The 18,304-nt window shown below is 39.1% G+C and overlaps 2 protein-coding genes and 1 long non-coding RNA gene across 5 annotated transcripts; 1 reads left to right on the top strand and 2 right to left on the bottom strand.

The window, feature by feature from the left end:
* Positions 1–57: 57 nt before the first annotated feature.
* On the bottom strand, positions 58–2,281 carry LOC137609177 (uncharacterized). Its single transcript, XR_011038306.1, has 6 exons — positions 2,146–2,281; positions 1,376–1,468; positions 1,156–1,233; positions 987–1,070; positions 656–863; positions 58–195 (listed from the first exon to the last, which is right to left on the bottom strand). It is a non-coding gene; the product is annotated as an uncharacterized lncRNA (long non-coding RNA).
* A 1,154-nt stretch (positions 2,282–3,435) lies between these two features.
* syngr3a (synaptogyrin 3a) lies at positions 3,436–9,716 on the top strand. 2 transcript variants are annotated; one of them, XM_068337710.1, is made up of 4 exons: positions 3,436–3,588; positions 5,955–6,102; positions 6,564–6,709; positions 8,633–9,716. In XM_068337710.1, exons 1-4 carry the CDS (start codon positions 3,487–3,489, stop codon positions 8,840–8,842), a joined length of 606 nt encoding a protein of 201 aa, XP_068193811.1. In that variant the 5' UTR covers positions 3,436–3,486; the 3' UTR covers positions 8,843–9,716. The 2 variants fall into 2 exon arrangements, with proteins under 2 accessions (XP_068193811.1, XP_068193810.1); XM_068337709.1 differs by having other exon boundaries at positions 5,868–6,102; positions 8,633–9,639.
* si:ch1073-357b18.4 (uncharacterized protein LOC797129 homolog) lies at positions 6,627–18,195 on the bottom strand. 2 transcript variants are annotated; one of them, XM_068337708.1, is made up of 5 exons: positions 17,745–18,195; positions 16,855–16,920; positions 16,191–16,483; positions 14,212–15,112; positions 6,627–6,725 (listed from the first exon to the last, which is right to left on the bottom strand). In XM_068337708.1, the coding sequence occupies exons 1-4, from the start codon at positions 17,944–17,946 to the stop codon at positions 14,240–14,242; spliced, it is 1,434 nt and encodes a 477-aa protein (XP_068193809.1). In that variant the 5' UTR covers positions 17,947–18,195; the 3' UTR covers positions 6,627–6,725; positions 14,212–14,239. The 2 variants fall into 2 exon arrangements, with proteins under 2 accessions (XP_068193809.1, XP_068193808.1); XM_068337707.1 differs by lacking the exon at positions 6,627–6,725 and having other exon boundaries at positions 9,909–15,112.
* Between the last annotated feature and the right edge of the window lie 109 nt (positions 18,196–18,304).

Here is an 18,304-nt window from a genome sequence, read left to right as displayed (position 1 = left end):
ACAAGATTCCATCTCAGATGAAAATGATAGTAAGGATGTTGCTTCATCTTTCTATTGGTCTAGTTCTTTACACTCTTTCTTTCGTCACAGCATTTCTTCTTCTTAACATACAGGAGTTTGTGGCAGCATGGGCATGAGTGGTGCACATCCAAGCTTACTCTCACGCTGAAAAGGAAAATGAGGAGTGGTAGCATTCTACAACACACACACAAACACATACACACACACACACACACACACAGTTAGGATCATGTGATCGTATGCCAGAAGCTTTTTTTTTTTTACTTAAAATTCTGCACTTTTCTTCTTTGCAATTTTGCCTTTATTAGATGGAACAACGGTGTAATTCCGTTGTGATGCTGCTCACACTGACATCACATCATCCTTAAAGATTAATAGATTTTTGATTGTGACCGAATCATGAATAATGTGGCTTTGAATAGACAAAGAACTTTTGGTGATCTTCTGGACTGGTACAGATTTGTATTACATTGATAGTGTGGGTTCACTTCCTGTGCGACCTTGTATGGGTCATCAGTGGTATCTGAGGTATAGGGGTTGTGTGCTATATAAGGTGATCTATCAGTGCGCAATAGAGATGTAAGTTAAAGTGTAAATGCTACGAGGACAAACATTCTATTAAGTTCACCCTCACCCCAAGATGAAGGTGAGTACAAGCATCACCCAGAAAAATGCCCCTGGTTTGAAGTTGATGCGGGTCACAATCTTCTGTTTGCAATAAATGCAGGTTGTCATGGCAGGAGCTCTTCCCAAGGTTCCCTCATAGTTCACAGCTGTCTCTGTTTCATTTTCAGTTTTTACATTTGAAGGACTGCTTTTTGTTATTGTTTGAATGGTGCTCACTGATTTAAAGAGACAAGAGAAGAGATAAATGCAGGAGACCGCTGAAGGTGATGAGAATAGAAGAAGGGGAAGAGGTGAGGAATCAGGAAGGAGGTTTGACTTAAGAGCCAGTGTGTGTTTACCTGATGGGCTGGAGTTATCTGGAGGGTCATTTGTGTTGGGGGCAGGGTACATAGCCACTTGTTTCTTTCTTTGTTCAACAGAAGCTGAGGAAGAATAAAAATGCAAACAGCAGGTGAGACATGAACAACCATCATGACTTAATCTGCTAGCTAATGTGCTCTAGTTTACCTGGTATGATAATGATATAGTCTTCGTTTTTGATCGTAATTGACATCATGATGCAGGATTTTTACAACTGATGCTCCTCTTGGTTGGCAGGAAAAACAAAATGAGTAAAGCCTCATGAAACACACCCAAAATCTGTTAATACTGTAACAACTCCTCCACCCCCTCTGAGAGATCAAGGTTGCAGCTTTTTAACATTAGATAGAGGCCTGCCAACACTTACTGACATATAGGAACAGATGGAGAAGATTGATGAATCCTGTATTGATCGGTTGTTCGTTGTCAGTCTCTCTGGTGGGTCAGGAGTAGATGGATTCTGGAGTGTGTAAAAAATTGTATTAAATCTTTGAACAACAACTCCCCTCTCTTTGACTTGTTTCTGCATCCGTGTCTTGTACTTATTATTTTTTCCACTTTTTTTCCACAATATAAAGAAATGTATATAAAAACTTTGCTCTATCGATTCAATTAATGTTTTTGGGTGAGTAATTATTTCAGTCTCTTTGCAGTTTGCCCTTATATGCACTCATGTGGGAATGCAGGAATGTAACTGAGCTGCATATCAGGTACTGAAAACAAGAACTACAGTTCCTGTTGTTTCTCTACTGCCCCTCTTTGAGAAACAGAAGCTATGAGGAAGAGCTGTTGAATTTTCCAGTAATACGTTCTCGAAATACATATACTTATTACCATATTTTAGTGTTATACGTTCTTAATTTCTAATTTCTTCTTGCAGATGATTCTGAGCTTGTTTATCTCTTGTGTCAAGGCATTGATAATACCTCCTTTGTTTTTTGAAATCCTATCTTTTTCAACATAACATCTATTTTTATCTACAGTAATTCAATATTGTGCTAAAGCCTATCCATTGATAAAATCAAACAGACCAACCGGAAGTAAAAAGACTATAAAAACCAACAGTTGATAAATAATTCTCTGAATATTGCAAATATTCTGTTTCAGAATTTTGCTTTAATTTCTGTCATACTTTACCTTCACCAGCAGTTGGAGTCAGTGGATGGGTTTAGGAAAACTTCTGGGTTTCTTAGCCCTAGAATGAGAGTTTCTTTCTTTAGTGAGGTGTGCTAAAATGTCCCGTCAGTAGTTAACTGTGTGAGTTTGTGCCTGCCTCCTCCCTCCCACTTAGTCTGGAGCAGAGCTGTCAGATGGGACATGTTCTCCTCTCCTTTTGTTTGATATGATTCTGAAACAGAAATAAAGTCATAAGAGAAATGTGAGACCCAGACTGAATATGCTTTAAAGTTCAAGGTACCAAGTGTTATATGATTGTTTCGCATCCTCATTTTTTATTTCAGTCCACAATCGGTTTTCATCTGCATTTCCTTTCTAAAACGAGCGTATGAATGTTTACCTCATAATTAACATAAAACTGATGGAATACTAACTTTTGTAAATGTCGGTGGCCTCGTAGTGGTAATTCATGATTTTAGAAACAACAGCATATTGAACTGTGCTCAAGAGGAGCACAGTTCAAAGTGCTCAGGAAGAAAACTGGCACCTCTCCACTGCCAGTTCACACTCCAAACTTTTTTTGGTCTTTCATGGGCCTTGAACCCTCCACCCTCTAGTCCCCAACTAGTGCGGTGACTCGTGAGATCAAACAGGACTTTTCATTTATGCATTATGTGTTGCATTATTTGTATTTTTAGCTTTCTGTTAGTTTATCATAATATTTTTTTTCTGAACTTAGAATGCAGCTCCAGGCCTGTATCTGTCACAGAGAATGACGGGGACAAACTCAATGTGTGTTATTTTCTCTAAAATAAAGCCAGCATATTCCAGAGTATAATATTTGATTGATATCTTTCTTTTAAGCTGTGGGCAGTTGTGGTCTCCCAACTCAGGCAGTGAAAAAGGCCCTACAATGATCGTTTAAGGAAGAGCAGATGACCCATCATGAGGCAACAGTGACATGAGGCTTAGTTTGATTGAACTTGAGAATTAAGCTGCTTTTCATATGACAATTTGCATTTTGGAAGTGTGGATGTTAATGAAAATGTTTACTAAATTCTCACCCATAATGCATTTTTGATAAGTGATCAGAGTTTTTGGTGTTGATAGCTAAGACATCTTGGTGTCTGTTGCTTTCAATCGTTCATGTATGTTCTGACAAGATAAAATGTGTCTCAGTGACTTGTCACGCTGCGGGAACATAAATCCGTGCACGCTCCACACACGTACCCGCGCGTCACTGAGCGCGCCCGCAATACCCAATCCCGACTGCACAGAGCAGCAGCGCATCCATCCTGCCGTGGAGCCGCTACCGTGGAGCCGAGGGGAGTGCACTGCGAGAGAGAGAGAGAGCCACAGAAGATGGACGGAGTGGGATCGTTCGGAGCTGGCCGGACCGGGTCCACTGTCGACCCGATTGCCTTTGCCAAGCAGCCGCAGACCATCCTCAGAGTGCTATCCTGGGTGAGAGTGCTTTTTGCCCCCTCCCGGTGCTGCTGTTTTGCGTGCGTTTGTGAATGTGCTGAGATCCTCTCTGTTGTCGTTGCTGCGCGATCCTCGTGACGTGTTCTCGCTGCAACCACAGCCACCAGAAATCCATCGATAATTGACAATTGGGGTGCTTAAATAGAAACCATGAGATGAACGTTTCTATCAGAGTGTTTTTATTGATATATACCGTTCAGGGTGTAACCAAGGCCTGGTGATTGTCTCACACCCAGACCATGAAACTGATCACGTTGTTTTTCTTTTTTTGTTGTTGTTTTTTTCCAGAGACCAAATTAAGAAAAAGATTCATGCTCATTTGAAAAATCTTTCTAATTGAATTGCAGTGAACCAGACCTAGATTTGGTGGAAATGAAAAAGACGGATCCATAATCTGCTCAGTTCCGAGCATCCTCCTTCCTGATAGTCGCTTCAGGTCTTATCAGTCTTCATCTCCAAAATACAATAATCGCACTTATTGTATTTATGTAGAAAATCATATTTACAGATAAGAATTTTGCCAATTTACCCTACACGGTCGTCGTCCGTTATTCCACCTATGATTGGTCGGCGTTCACCATTACGCACGCAGGGCCACGGAAACGCGTCTTCCCTTGACGTTTGATGTAACGCATCACCTTTGGGTGACACAGAGAAGGTTGCCAGTACCAGAATCTCCGAAACACGTCGAGGATTGAGGCATTCAAGAGCCTCAAGTGCGTGCTAATAATCTCATCCTAACTAACTTTTAGTTTCATGGGTTTACAAGTAATAAATATAGAAAAATATGTTGAAGTTAGAGAGGATGTATTACAAAGTCACCTGGATGCGTTGTCGATCCACTATGAAGCAAAAAAAAACAACAACCAATGTTCTCATTTTTTACATGAGCCTAATTTTACCCTTGCTGCTGAAAACCTAAATATGCACTGAAAGCTTTCATACCCCACCAATGGTCAGGGTTTGTGATGCATTTAATTTGTAGATCTTGTTCTTAGTTTCATCAATGTCAAAAAAAAAGACAAGTAACATAAGCAACACCAAAAACATGATGGCCATGAATTTTTCATGGGAAACAACTGCAGTAACATTTTGTACTCATACTGATTAATCCCATCATGTTACCCTTCCATTCTTGCAGATGTCGTGTACTCAGTGATCTTCATGCCTTTGGGTTAGCTTAAGGAGGGGGTGCTCTCTGAGGATTAATTGGAAAAAGTCATTGCAATTTCTCGAACAATTATGCAAACCATTTATAGATTAAAAACTAACTTCAAAATAGGGGGGAAAAAGTTCTTTAAAATTGGGCCAAGTCATAGTTGGTGCATTTTTAAATCCCTCATGATCACATAATATCACATTTGAATATTTGTCAGTATCAGTACAGAATTTTAAAATACTGTGTTACAAATTAACTTCCTGCATTCAAAATCCCTCTTGAGTTTAAGTGTTACAGGTAAATTGTTCTTCATAATAATGTGCATATATCCAGGCTGTTTTTTTAGGCAACCCAGGAATGAAAGCATGGCAGGTCAGTTTAATATGGGATTTCATTAGACTTAAAATGTAACTGTAGCGAGTTCTGTCACATAGTTGTTTTCCATGATTTTTTTCTTTTAAAAATTAAAAAATACAGAGATGGAAGTGATGGAAGTTTTTATTTGTAGACATGTTGATGTATAACATGCTGATTCACTAAAAGCACCTGGGTGTGTATCTCCTCAGATTACATCCACGCATGTGATTAGTTAAAACTGTTTTCTCGCTGTGTGCTTATCCACCATCATATGACCGAAACCCCCAAGTGTGATGCCTTTCTCTCCTCGTGTGTGTGTCACATGACCCTATTCTGCCACTGAGTGTTAGTCAGCTGACCAGAGGCAGTGAGTGTGTCAAGACAAAATACAAGGAATTAACTACAGGTCAGATGTAATGAAGGGACCTTCATAAAAATGTGATAGCAACCTTTAGTACATTTGTTCATTTCATGTACATATTACCTCTGGTTGACGTACATTTCAAAGAGAAGTGAATCATCCACCTTTTCAGTCACTAAGAGAGAGAGAGGAAATTAGGTTAATGCCTTTGGTCTCGGCAGGCTCAAGGAAATGTAGGACTTGCAGTTGTGTCCTTTCAAGTTAGAATACAACAATGCTTCTGTGAGACAACAGCAGGGATGCTTAGACAATAATTACCATGTTCTTTCTTTCTTATTACATCTCATTCTCCTGAATCCTCCATGTTTCACCTCTTCACAGATATTTTCCCTGGTGGTCTTTGCCTCCATTGTGAATGAAGGTTATGTTAACATGGGCAGTGAACGTCTCCACTGTGTCTTTAACAAGAATGCCGACGCCTGTAACTATGGTGTGTTTGTGGGCCTGGTGGGTTTGTTGGCGTGCTCCTTCTTCGGCCTTCTTGACTACAAATTCTCCTCCATCAGCTCGATCAAAGATAGGAAGAAGGCTGTAATGCTTGAAGTTGGATTCTCAGGTGAGGAAACATTGACGTCCAGAGTTGGCAGAAATATGTTTTTTGTCCTGTTTTCAGCATTGTTCTGATAGCTATATAACATTACTGGTAGTTATTTACAGCGTCTAACGCTTAGCCTATGTCTCTTTAATGGCCATTACAGTTGAGTGACAGAAGTGAATATATTTTTAAACTGAGATAAACCAATGTGGTCCATAATCAAAGTCAGTATCATTACTTGAGAAGGTTTAATACAGGACTGGGTTTCGCCAAGATAGCAAAACATAGTTTCAGATTACCTGTTCTTCATTTTAAGACAAATGAAATCTGGCAGAGAATTGGAGTCTTTTTAATAAAGAGAACTAAGGATCATTATTTTAGAAGCCAACACCTGCAGCTGCTGTTTCATGAGTAAAAATAACTTCAAAATTACTTACGGGTATTTCCCTTTTTCTATTTTTTCTGTTTAATTTTTTTCTCAGGTTTCTGGACATTCCTGTACTTTGTAAGTTTCTGCTTCCTGGCCAATCAATGGTCTCGAACCACTGCCGATGAGCTGCCACTCGACCAAGGAGCAGATGCAGCCCGAGCTGCGATCGCCTTCTCCTTCTTCTCCATCATCACCTGGGTGAGAAGCTGAATCCCTACAGACAAATCAGATCGGGGATAGAAATGTAACATATGTTGATATAAATACAGAATATTAAACTTTAAATGACTCATCTTACATCATCTGATTGTGTGAAGGGATGATGATGATGATGATGATGATGATCAGAGTCACTTTGTGATCTGATTAGCTTTATCTTTAACCAACCAAAATAGAACTTACATGAGTTCTGCTTTGCTGAGACATGAACATAAACCTGTCTTGTACCTCATTGTTTTTTGGGGGGATTTGTTAGGATTGTAGAACATACACACATCTGACATACAAATCTTTGGCATATGAAGTTTTGAAATTGCAGATGTGCAATCTGACATAATTGTGAGTTATTTCCTCTACTCTGGTTCCTTTTCATATGTGATGTGGTATTGTTGTCTATTTTAATCCAGATGACATATTTGGCCCCAGATCACATAGTTGGAGATTTTAAAAAATGCATTTTGTATTTCTAATTTCCTTGAAATCAATTTATCAATTTGTTGACTCATCAATGGGCAAAATAGAGAAGACAACTTTTGCCAAAGTCTTTGCATTCTCTGCTCATCTTCCCATCATTTGTGCTGCTCTGAAAGATCACTGAGGCCTGCTTGTCAAAACTAGATTGTGTTGTTAACCAGTTGTCTTCAAGGCTTGGTTTGGACCCACATTTTCCCCACACATGCCACTGCTCCTGAGAGGTGGCCTATTGTCTTGAACTCAAACTGTCATTGATTTGAGGAGTGTGTGGGTAAAAATTCACCCAGTTTGCTGGATATTATAACAACTTTGTGACACATACTATTCAGTAAGAAATACATATTTGTCAGCATTTAAAATAGCAAAATCCAACACATAGACTCTCCCAATTCGGATTGACTGACATAATGTGATATGTCAGTCAATACAATAAGAAGTAAAGAAATAACCAAATGGAGGATGTAGCAAGGCAGGTAGGAACTAAAGCTGAAACCTTTTTTAAGTAAAGAAATAAACAAAATGTTTAATAAAGGTTTCAGCTTTAGTTCCTACCTGCCTTGCTACCTCCTCCATTTGTAACTTTAAAAGTCATCTTCATTAGTTTTTGCTCATTCTTCATCCGTTATTTCTCTCTTTGTTGTCCCTGTCGTTTCATTTCATTTGCAACCTTGCTGTCCTTTTTCCTGTCCTGTTTCCCTTCCTCCTACCAGGTGCAGTCTCTTAGCTCATGTTTTTGTGATCTGTGTGTCTCACCATAACTCAACTACCTGGCAGCAAAGAATTAGGAATGTGTCCTATATGTGCTCTTTCTCGTGAACAGAGCAGGAGATCATTGCTTTTGTACCATTTCTTTCGTAATGAAAAGAAGGTTATGTCCAATTCTACCTTTGACGATTTTATTTTATAGTATTTAGTTCTTCCAATCTATTAGGGGGATGATTATGCTGTGTTTGCATCCTGATCCTGACATGATCTGGACAGTGGTTTATTCACTGACTTGTGGCATCAGTATGACTGAGCTACATACAAGAAGCAAAAGGCTCCTGGGAACAGACTCATTGACCCACCCCCAGCTGGAAAATTTACACTTTTTCCCACGTTCAACTACACTCGAAAAGACCCATCACTTTAAAGTGCTTGGCTCACATTGTATTTATTTTTTTAATCTTATTATTTCATGAACACAATCAGGACCTCCCCAGTTTAGACTAAAGAATGTGATTTGTAAAGAGTAATGTTAATACCACATCAAACAGAGGTCCTGGATTAGACACAACATGGCCAGTTGGGCTCCAGTGTTTGTGCTTGATAGGTCACATTGATAACCGTTGTGGGACCAAAACTATCAATTGTAATCCAAAAAATTCTAAAATAATGATTTCATGGTTTTATGTATTTGTGATCTTTTTTGCGCTACTTTTTCTGTAGGCTGGACTAACAGCTCGTGCAGTCCAGAAGTACTTGCTTGGCACAGACATGAGTCTGTTCACCACGGAGCACATGGATGGCAGTGCTCCCACCCAGCCATACCCCTCCAATTCACCAGTTGGTGTCCCTGCCGAGACCACAGAGACCTACCAGAGCCCGCCCTTCACCGAGAACAACGCAGCACCCACGTACCAGGTCCCCATCTACTAGAAAAGATAGACCTGATGGTGGGCGATGAAGGTCAGGAGTGGGATGAGAGGAAAGGGACGGGAAATTACTTTCTGTGATGTTTCATCTGCAGTTGTTTATGTGTTGACCTGGACAGGGTTTTTAATAATTGTTTTAAATAATTGCCTATCCTTCTTCTTTTCTTTTATTTCACTCCTCACATTTACTTTCCTTCCTTAGCATTCCAGAGTTACCGACACTGTTTTAGACTTGTATTAAACCCACTCTTCTACTGGTGTCCTTGTATAGCAGCAAAAGAAACAAGAGGAAGAGGAAATGTAGATGAAGAGGTCATTTTGCAGTAATAAAACAATTTTGAAGAAAAAAGAGACAAAGACATCAGTGTGATAGCTGCTCAACTGCAAAGCAGAATTTGGCTTCTTAAAACTGCATTCAGCACTAACATACAGCACCTTGGTCATATTCCACTCATTTGTTGGAGTGTCAAAATTCCCTTTTGCCAAACAGTATGGGGAATGTGGTTTTGTTTAAGTATAATCTGGTCTTTCCTTCATCTTTACCTACAGCAGCTAATAGTAATCATGTATTTACTGAACCTGCATGTTTCCAAACTTAGAGATCAACTAAGTGCCATACTGTGCTGTGTGTCTCAAACAGTGACTTTATTTAGTAGATTTCCACATGCTGTAAAAAAAAAAAAATCAAACAAAAAAATGACAGTGTTTTGTGGCCAAGTGCAATATCTTCCATTCTTCTATAGGACTGTAGGTTGGCATATACTTTACTGTCTGAATAAACCAATTGTAGGCTCTGTGTCAAATTCTAGTTTTTGAATTATAGTAAAACATCTCAGGCAAGTTTCTGAATTGTTGCTCTGATTGGTGAAAATTGCAAACAACAAACCTTTTCATCTACAAAAGCTTGTTAACCATTTGAATAAAGTTTGTATTGGTCAAAGTTAATTTTTCATCCATTTATAACCGTTATTGATGTAGCAGAATCATTATTTAAACACAATTTAAATAAAAAGTAGTGTCAGACTCCTTAAAAATGTCATCACTATAGGGTAAAGGTCAGTTCTCCTAGGATGCATTCTATTTGGAGAAACCACCGTAACCTCAATGAATCACTTTTCAAACATTTGTTGTGTTTAGTGTCATTTGATGGATGTGACCCTTTTGATACAGGGCAAAAAGTCAGTCAATGCTAAATATCAGAACAATTATGAAGAGAGACAAAATTGAAAATTAGGATTTCAATTAATTAAAAATAAAATCAAAAACTGCAAATACAAAGATTCAGAATGACCAAAAAACACGTGGCAGCTTTTGTAGTTATTTTGAGCCTCGCCTTCATCTAAGTGAGGTGGAGACGCTTTCACATGTCTGCGCCCAGGAGTTTGTTTTCTCACAATCCATCCATAGTACCAGGGAATGTATGCAGTGTGTTATTTGAGACAATGTTCTACATTGACTCCTGTGTGTATAAACTATGGTGATTAGGGCGATTCTGGGCAAGTCAGGTCTGTTTATGTTTACATTTTAGAAGCTGCCAAACTGCCCTGTGTTGTGTCTTATTGCTGTCTTCTGATTACCATCTTACTACTATGTTGTCAATGTCCATAGTGGTTTATGTAATCACATGGCAGGATGGATGAGACGAGCTTTTATTTTTTGGGGGAGGTCTAGTTTGCTGGATTATTCAGTATTGTATTAGTCAAAAAGCTGTTTTGGGGTTTTGAAGATGAGATGGGGGTTGCCATGGTGACAGGCACAGGGTTGGGAGAACGGGTCACTAAGGGCCCTGTTGTAAATAATAACCATGAGCAACCATGTCAGTGTGTAGCATTATCTTCATCATAGTTTTGGTCCACTTGCCATAACGAAATCTAAATGGTAGTGTATGTGAGTGTCTCCATGTGTAACATGTGTACTAGTGCACATGTACTGTCATGCATGAGAGATGTGTGGACATTTTTCGATCTTGTGTGTGAATGTATTTGGATAATTTTCATTTTGAGGTAATATAAAACTTAATTTCTTTATAACTTGTGCGTTTTTAGTGCAGAGGAGGAAATCATAGGTCGGTTGAATAATTTTCCCTGTATAAAATATATAATCAGAATTCCTGTCGAGGTACCTGAATTCCCTATTCTGATTTGTAAACAGCACCCTCTGCAGACCAGAGAAGGTACTGCAGCAGCAGGACAACTGGGGGTCTCAGTTCTTAAAGTAGTCATGATAATAATGCATGAACTTGTACATATTGAAAAATGTGTCAATTCCCACATTGACTTTAAGATGTTTTACAGAGATTCACGCGTGTCTGTATCTCACTGCTATGATGGTGTATCTCATACCACTGCTTAGGCTCTTAACTAGTCTGCAGACCTGAAGAGACAAAGCACATCCATAACAGTGTAATATGGGCAGAGGGGCCATCACACCAGCCATTAGTGCAGCTTACAGCATTTCCTCTAGTGTTGTATTCATCAGTTTACTGTAAAACCTGTGACTAAATACCCAAACAACTCTTTATTTCCTCTGAGGTATAATCTCCATATCAACCAATAATATCCAGTTGGTCATGTGCTTGTGTGTGCTAATCTTAAAGCTCTAGGGACAGTATGTACCAGGATGCTGGCTTCAATATACATTTAATTATTTTATTGTGAAATTGTTAAGAAATCTGAATGTCACATGATGCTTTCAGGCACTGAGCTACACTGTCAGCTAACAAAGTGTGTTCTTGTTCTACTCCCCAAAAGTCTGTAATTAGGGCAGAAGGTGTCAGGTCTATGTCCCGTCTCAGGATGAATATAAATAAAATGCCATTATTCTGAATCCCTAAATCCAAATGGAACTATGCCAATTTCTATTTGTGCTATAAATTATTAAAATAATTTCATTGTAATATAATATCTAAGAACACTCAGTTTAAGATCTTAAATTTTTATTCCACAATGTCTGGTATGATGTAACAAATTAGTACAAACTGAGGGATAATGCAGTAATAGTAGTGTCATTACTGAAGTGTAGTTCAAGCAATAGTTTGTTGTTTTTCATATTTTAGTCAATTAGCTGGATGTTGTTCACAATTTCTTCCAATTATGGCTTGAAATTATTTACAGAATCTTACTCACTAATTTAAGTTTATTCTACATAAGTATGTCATATCACCAGTTTGCAGATTATTAGGACATATCTGGGACTGGTGCTTACTGTTTGTCTTTCACATTTCAGTCTGACATCATTCTAATAGCTGTATTATTTTCACACGTTAACCCTAAACATTTGCAGATTCAACAACTTTCCTGCTCACTCCACAATGACATTACTGACCTCAGAAATGATTTTGAGTTCCAACATGTGTGATGGAATATGAAAAACAAACAGACAAACAATTGTTTAAGTTCTGGTGTCAACGGACTGTTAGCAACCTATTTATTGTGGGTACACTCGTTTGGGATGGTGACTGTGGAGTGGGGGTACAAACAGGTGCTGTCAGGTCAGGTTGTGTTCATGTTCTCAGTGCTTCAATCGTTTCAGTCTATGTGATAGATAAAAATAATTCAAACATCCTCTGTGTTTTGTGCTCTGGCCCCTCTACACTAGTGTGGTATTGATTGATTGTAAAATTCAGTATGTTATTGAAGTAAATGGAACGTGTGTGTGATGCTGTGTAGGGTCTGGTTTGTCCTGTACTACTGAAAATAAAAAAAATAATTATTTATTAACTAGAATGAGCTCTGTTGGAAATAGCATACTATGTTTGACTACTCTAAAGAGAGCCACTGGCTCTGAAATCAAAGTTCCTTGTGATCATGCTGTTGTTTTGTTAGACTGATGATATGTAGTGATGCTGGTGCCATTGGTTGTGTGGTTCCCAGCATAAAACATGCATGGTATTACAATATCACCCCCTACTATATTGACAATAAAAATTGAACCCCCATCGACAATAAACAAGAAAACATTGATTTCATAGTGTGCTACTCCTAAACATGTTTCTGACCTCTTTGGTGTAAAAAGCTGTGTACAGAGATGTGTGTCACCGTCTATTATCTGAATGTCTCTGGACTGCAGTCTCAATGTCGCTCCAATAAAAAAGAAAATATGTTTTTGGACTGCCTGTGTCTGTCCGTGACTTAATATGTTGAACTTTGTATTATCTTCAAAGTGGCAGTAATAAAGATTTTTATAATGCAACACTGAAAGAGTCGCTCACATTGATGAATGTCTGGAGGACAAAATTTCTTTTAAATGGGTTCTTCTTTCAAGGTACTCATTCATTACATTTGGTATCACCAAAACATTTCTATCTGCAATTTAATCACAATCCCACGCCATGTGAAAATTTATTTATTCCTGTTACACTTACTGCAACATTTACAATGCACATTGACCAGTGTAATTATCTTTATTCCCCCCAAAATTCCTATATTTTGGGGCTTCAGCATCATTCGTTTTGGCCAACCTTTTGAGTGATAGAACCGTCTCTCCATAGGTTTTATAACCCGCCTCTAATCTCATTACAGCCGAACACAGACGACCAATGCAGGTTACAGCTGAGCTTTGAAACCTCATGTTATGCTGTTCTGTTACAACTGCAGCTACGACCGCATGATTCACCATTAATGGTTGTCAAAATGACTGTGATTGTTCAGCAGATGTTGGGAAATGTAATTATTGGTTTAGGCCTTGAGAAAATTAAACTCAGTTGGATGCATTAATGGATTAGCCTAGTTTTATTACCCAGCAATATATTAGTTATTTATTAGTTTATTTTCTTATCTGCTTGGAAAAATAATCAAATCCAATTCAAATATTTTCATAGTGACCTGATCCAGGAACTAAAAATGTTTAGTTCCTGGAAAAAAGATGGTGACACTACAGTACAGTCCGTATATTTTAGAACTGGGCAATAGAGTGATGTCATAGAAATGCTGCATATTTCTGACAAAAAACTATTCAAGAAAGTTCTTGTTGATTGAATGTTCAAAGACAATTTTACTTGATAAATAACAGCAAAATTGCAAGATATAAAATATGAAGAATGCCAGCTGCCAGTTAGGTGACATTTTACACTGTGGTTCTCATCCCTCCTCTGGTTGATTTGTTTCACTATGATGTCGGCTGTTGAAGACATGCAAACAGCATTGTGATCTGATCGTTGAATGGGGACAAATTGTGTCTGCATCTGATCTAGGAACATGGACCTGATACAAAAGTGTCTCAAACCATTCTTCACTAGATCAGTTTTTAACTGGGTTTAACGTGAGTTTTGTGTCACATCATAACAAAAAAAAATCAGAATTGAGTCACTTCATGTCCCAGTAACCTAAACACATGTGGCAGACGTTTTCATACAGCAGGAGGAAAAAAGGTTACCAAGTTTTTGAGGCAGTTCCTGCACCCATCACTTCCGATCAGCCAGCCTCTGCAGGAGGGCAATGACTGTGTCCTGTTTGGAGGACAGCAACTCCAGCGCTGTCGCTATCCTGCCGAGGGACTCTGCCATCCGTACCTCTCGTCTCTCCCGCCTCTTATCTCTGGCCTCTGTTCGGCGTCGATCCACCCGGTTTAAGTAGGCCTGCTCCTCCTGTTGCTTCAAAATCTTCTGGAAGGAAGTGATGCTATTTTGCTGCTCACCTCTTTTCTGGATCTGTCCTTCAGCTCCCGACATGGTAGTTAAAGGTGAGGAGGTGAAGCTAGAAGATGAGAAACATGAGGACACAGTGGAGAAACAGGAGGAAAGGCTATGCGGGTTCTGGTTGTTATGTGGAGCATTGTTCAAGTGAAACGGCACAACGCCTGAAGAGAAAGATGTCGTTTTACGGCCAGCGTGGCGGGATGTGTTGAGGTCTGGGTTACCAGTTGAGCCAAGGGAAGGAGAAGATAACGCTGTCTCTGTAAAACATGGTGAGGAGATAAAAGATGGAGATGGCACAATGGTAGCCGGGGATACACTGGTGGTAACAAGGTCACTGTTGAGGACAATCAGCGGCTTGAGTTCTGGAGCATTTGCACTAATGCTGGCTGGAGTCAATGAGGTAATAGCAGCTGCGCTACTGATAATCTGACTGCCGATGCCTGCTTGACCCGCTGACTCCACAACGCCAGTCGAAGCAAAATCCCCATTGGGCCGGATGAGGGTGGGGGGTTGTGGAACTTGTGGTTTTACGACTTTTGCCAAGGGACTGGGCAGTGTTGAAACCAAATTTCCACCTTTACTTCTTTTATTGCTGGTGATTTGCGTGCCAACAGTATCACAGAGTGTGGCATCCATCAACTAGAGCCAAAGAAGAGAAACACAGAAAGCTTTAGACTTTCACAAAGTAAATACACAAGCAACAACACACCATATATACCTATACCAATAGATCTACAGCTCTCCGCTTCTTCCTGACAATTATTACAATAAAAAATTTAAAACACAATTATGCTCTACCTCAATAAACAAAGGTTCATTCAATTTATGTAATTAAATGTGCGTATTTGATTAAAAACATTTTCTCTTAGCATGAGAAGAAACAACTATAAATAAAAAATAAATATGAAACAACTGAATAATAGAAATACAATTTTTTTATTCAGCACCCCCGAAAACAAAATCAAACTACTGAAGTCTTTTATGGTTGTATTTGTTTTAAACTTTATAAATCAGTATTGTTTTAGCTTTAAATCGGTTGCAGTTCCACATTTCTAAACCAATCAATCAGGATTTATTGATTTTGATAAAATGATCTATTCCTGAAAATATAACTCAATTTCTTATTAAAAAAAACTTCCTATTGGCTTTTCCTGTTAGTGGTCACCACAGCATGTTATCCTTTTTTTCCATTTTTGATGAACGTTAATATTTGTCGGGCAGCTTTTTAAGCTGCATTCTTTTCCTGCCACAACCATCTGCATTTATCCGGGCTTGGGGCCGTCCTACAGTCGACACTGGCTTGAGCCCCAGCAGGGCTGCAGATTGAACCTGGAGCAGCAGACATGTGAAGTATGCAATCTCCTACTGAGCTACATAATTAAATTTGTTATCTAATATGAAAGGCCCTGCAACTACATCATACTACAAGCGAATATAGTCCATTAGATGCTGCCTGTGCAAAACGTTTTTCATGATGATTGGAAATTTACATTTCAAGATACAGTATTTAAAAAATATTTAAATACATCTCATTACAAAATAGTGAAGCAATCTGAATTATAATCTGGAGCAACAAATAAAGAATTTATCTTCAGCCTCTCAAAATTTGTGAATATGAATGTACTATATACATTTTCAGGTCATACTGATGACAAATTCCTTTTTGCTGCAACAGACAGCAAAAAGGAAACACTTGTTTTCCTACTACTGGACTTACATCAAAGAATTCCCACGATGTTTTAGCGTGTCCCGTCTCCCGGCTGCGGTCTTTAACCCTCTTGTACGTGACAATGAGGTTGTTCCACTTGCGGCGGATCTTTTCGACAGGAAGCATGTGTCCCTTGGAGGCCATCTCCTCCTGGACACTTTGGAAAAGCTGGGAGCGCTCCCGGGTCTCATACAAACCCCAGCGGCGTCCAACGGCTTCAATAAGACACAAAACAGCTTTGGAGGAGAAATCAGAGCCAGAGGGAAGCGTCCTCTCTGAAGAAGCCGACGGCATTGATGACGCTGTAAAAAAAACAAAAAAAAAAACAAGACATTTTTTTAAACAACTTTCTCAACATTTTTCAAAATTCTGATCAGATTTAGTTGTTTCACAAAAATTTTCTGCACTGCTGATTGTTCTTAATCATAAATAATGAATGTTTGAAGACATATATTGGAGAAGTTTTTTGTGAACAAAACACGAAATAGGCTGGTGACATTTCTTTATGTTAACACGATTTGAAATTCTCTTTACTGAAAGAAACATTTAACTTTATTCTAATGACTTGTCAGAAGACTTAAAGTTCATGTTCATGTTTTATTGTTGTGACAAGAGTTGTGGCGATAGCTAAAGCCGACATCGCAGGACGATCCCCTCACACTTATGCACTCACCTGGAGCGATCTTCAGGTATGTTTTTCCATCTCCCGATGGGAAGAAGTGGTCCGTACTCACAGGATCTAACAGTAAGACAGAGAAGACACATGCATAACATCTGTGATGGAAATTTATAACTTGTACGACATGCAATAATAATTTGTGTTCCTTCACTTTCCAGTATTTCACCATTTGCACTCAGTTGTTACAAACATTTAATAACTGATACAGACCTTGCAGTTGCAAAGGTGTCTGCTCTGTTGCTGGATGCTGCATATCAAGGTTATATAGGAGAACCATCTCTGCATAAAACAAGGATCTCCGTGTCTCTGTGTTGAGATGCTTTTTTTTGGTTTAAGATCATTTTATTAAACTTATAAATTTAATTTCTATTCATCTTAATTTCTAGAGAGCAGTATTTTTTGCCATTGAAATTTTCTCTGCTGTAAGTCTACTACAGACAGAATGTCTGCAGTAGACTTACAGCTGGAAGCAAAATTATTTGACCCTGATGTGCCTGTTTAAAAAATACCATCAGCTGTTTGCAGTAAGAGAATCATACAGGAACAGTTAGAATTGATGAATACAAATGATATTGGAAATGTTTTTGACAACTACAACACAAAGCTGCTGCTGCATGTGCTGCATATCCAGATATTACCTTCCTATGGTGTTCCTGGGGAAATTATATGTGATGACTTAAATGAACTGTCCTTGTTTAGTCTGATTACTGGAAACATCTGACAATATGTTGAGCCAGTAACCCTGATATACAGATGTTGATTCACTACTTTGCTTCAATATGCATTTTATTAGTCATTAAAATACAAAGAAATAGTTTAAAGTCTAATATAGAAATATAATAATAATAATAACCCCGCATATTACAAGTCTATGGTGCACTCACATAGCAGCACAGGGGTCGTTGTGGAGGCGGATTGCAGCTCCTCTGCAGTCTGATCTACTCCTCCTCTGCATGCGGTATCTCCGCAGGGCGCAGGCGGTTCTTGACTGCCCAAAACCAACGCGGATGCGTTCTCATCGCCCACTTCAGTCTTCACGTGCATCGTGGCGAGATCTCTGTTTCCTCCGTGCAGATTTCCCTCCATAACTCGCACGGACAGGCGCACTTAATCCAAACAGAACAGAGAGCGCGTTTAGTCTGCGCAGGCGTTGAATTTGGAGAAAGTTTGGAGATCCCGGATCTCAGACGGGGAGTTAAGCCTCCGCCTGCACCGCAACAGTCATTACTTCCTCACGGAACATTAATTATGCTTATTTAAGAATGTCAAACGGCACCAACAACCCCTGTATGTTTTCATGAGGGCAGAGAAATGGCTGCGCTGTCCACCTCAGACGACGGATGCGCAGATCGGCTGCGCAGCTCGAAGCAGATTTGCTGCTGGTAACTGTGACGGTGACGTCACTGAGCGCGCATGCAGAGCACGTTCCACACAGCGAAGCTTC

The sequence above is a fragment of the Antennarius striatus genome, chromosome 16, assembly GCF_040054535.1.
Source record: "Antennarius striatus isolate MH-2024 chromosome 16, ASM4005453v1, whole genome shotgun sequence".
Taxonomy (NCBI): Eukaryota; Metazoa; Chordata; class Actinopteri; order Lophiiformes; family Antennariidae; genus Antennarius; species Antennarius striatus.
The sequence above is the reverse complement of the archived record's forward strand: the minus strand, read 5'-3'. Positions and strand labels throughout refer to the sequence as shown.

Bases quoted from the DNA above. Each gene is read 5' to 3' on its own strand.
- syngr3a (XM_068337709.1), top strand. From the start codon at position 3,487: ATGGACGGAGTGGGATCGTTCGGAGCTGGCCGGACCGGGTCCACTGTC. The intron at 3,589-5,867 runs GTGAGAGTGCTT...ACCTCTTCACAG, and splicing joins TCCTCAGAGTGCTATCCTGG to ATATTTTCCCTGGTGGTCTT. The intron at 6,710-8,632 runs GTGAGAAGCTGA...CTTTTTCTGTAG, and splicing joins TCTTCTCCATCATCACCTGG to GCTGGACTAACAGCTCGTGC.
- si:ch1073-357b18.4 (XM_068337708.1), bottom strand. From the start codon at position 17,946: ATGGAGGGAAATCTGCACGGAGGAAACAGAGATCTCGCCACGATGCAC. The intron at 16,921-17,744 runs GTGAGTGCACCA...TCTTACTGTTAG, and splicing joins AACGACCCCTGTGCTGCTAT to ATCCTGTGAGTACGGACCAC. The intron at 16,484-16,854 runs GTGAGTGCATAA...TTTTTTTTACAG, and splicing joins ATACCTGAAGATCGCTCCAG to CGTCATCAATGCCGTCGGCT.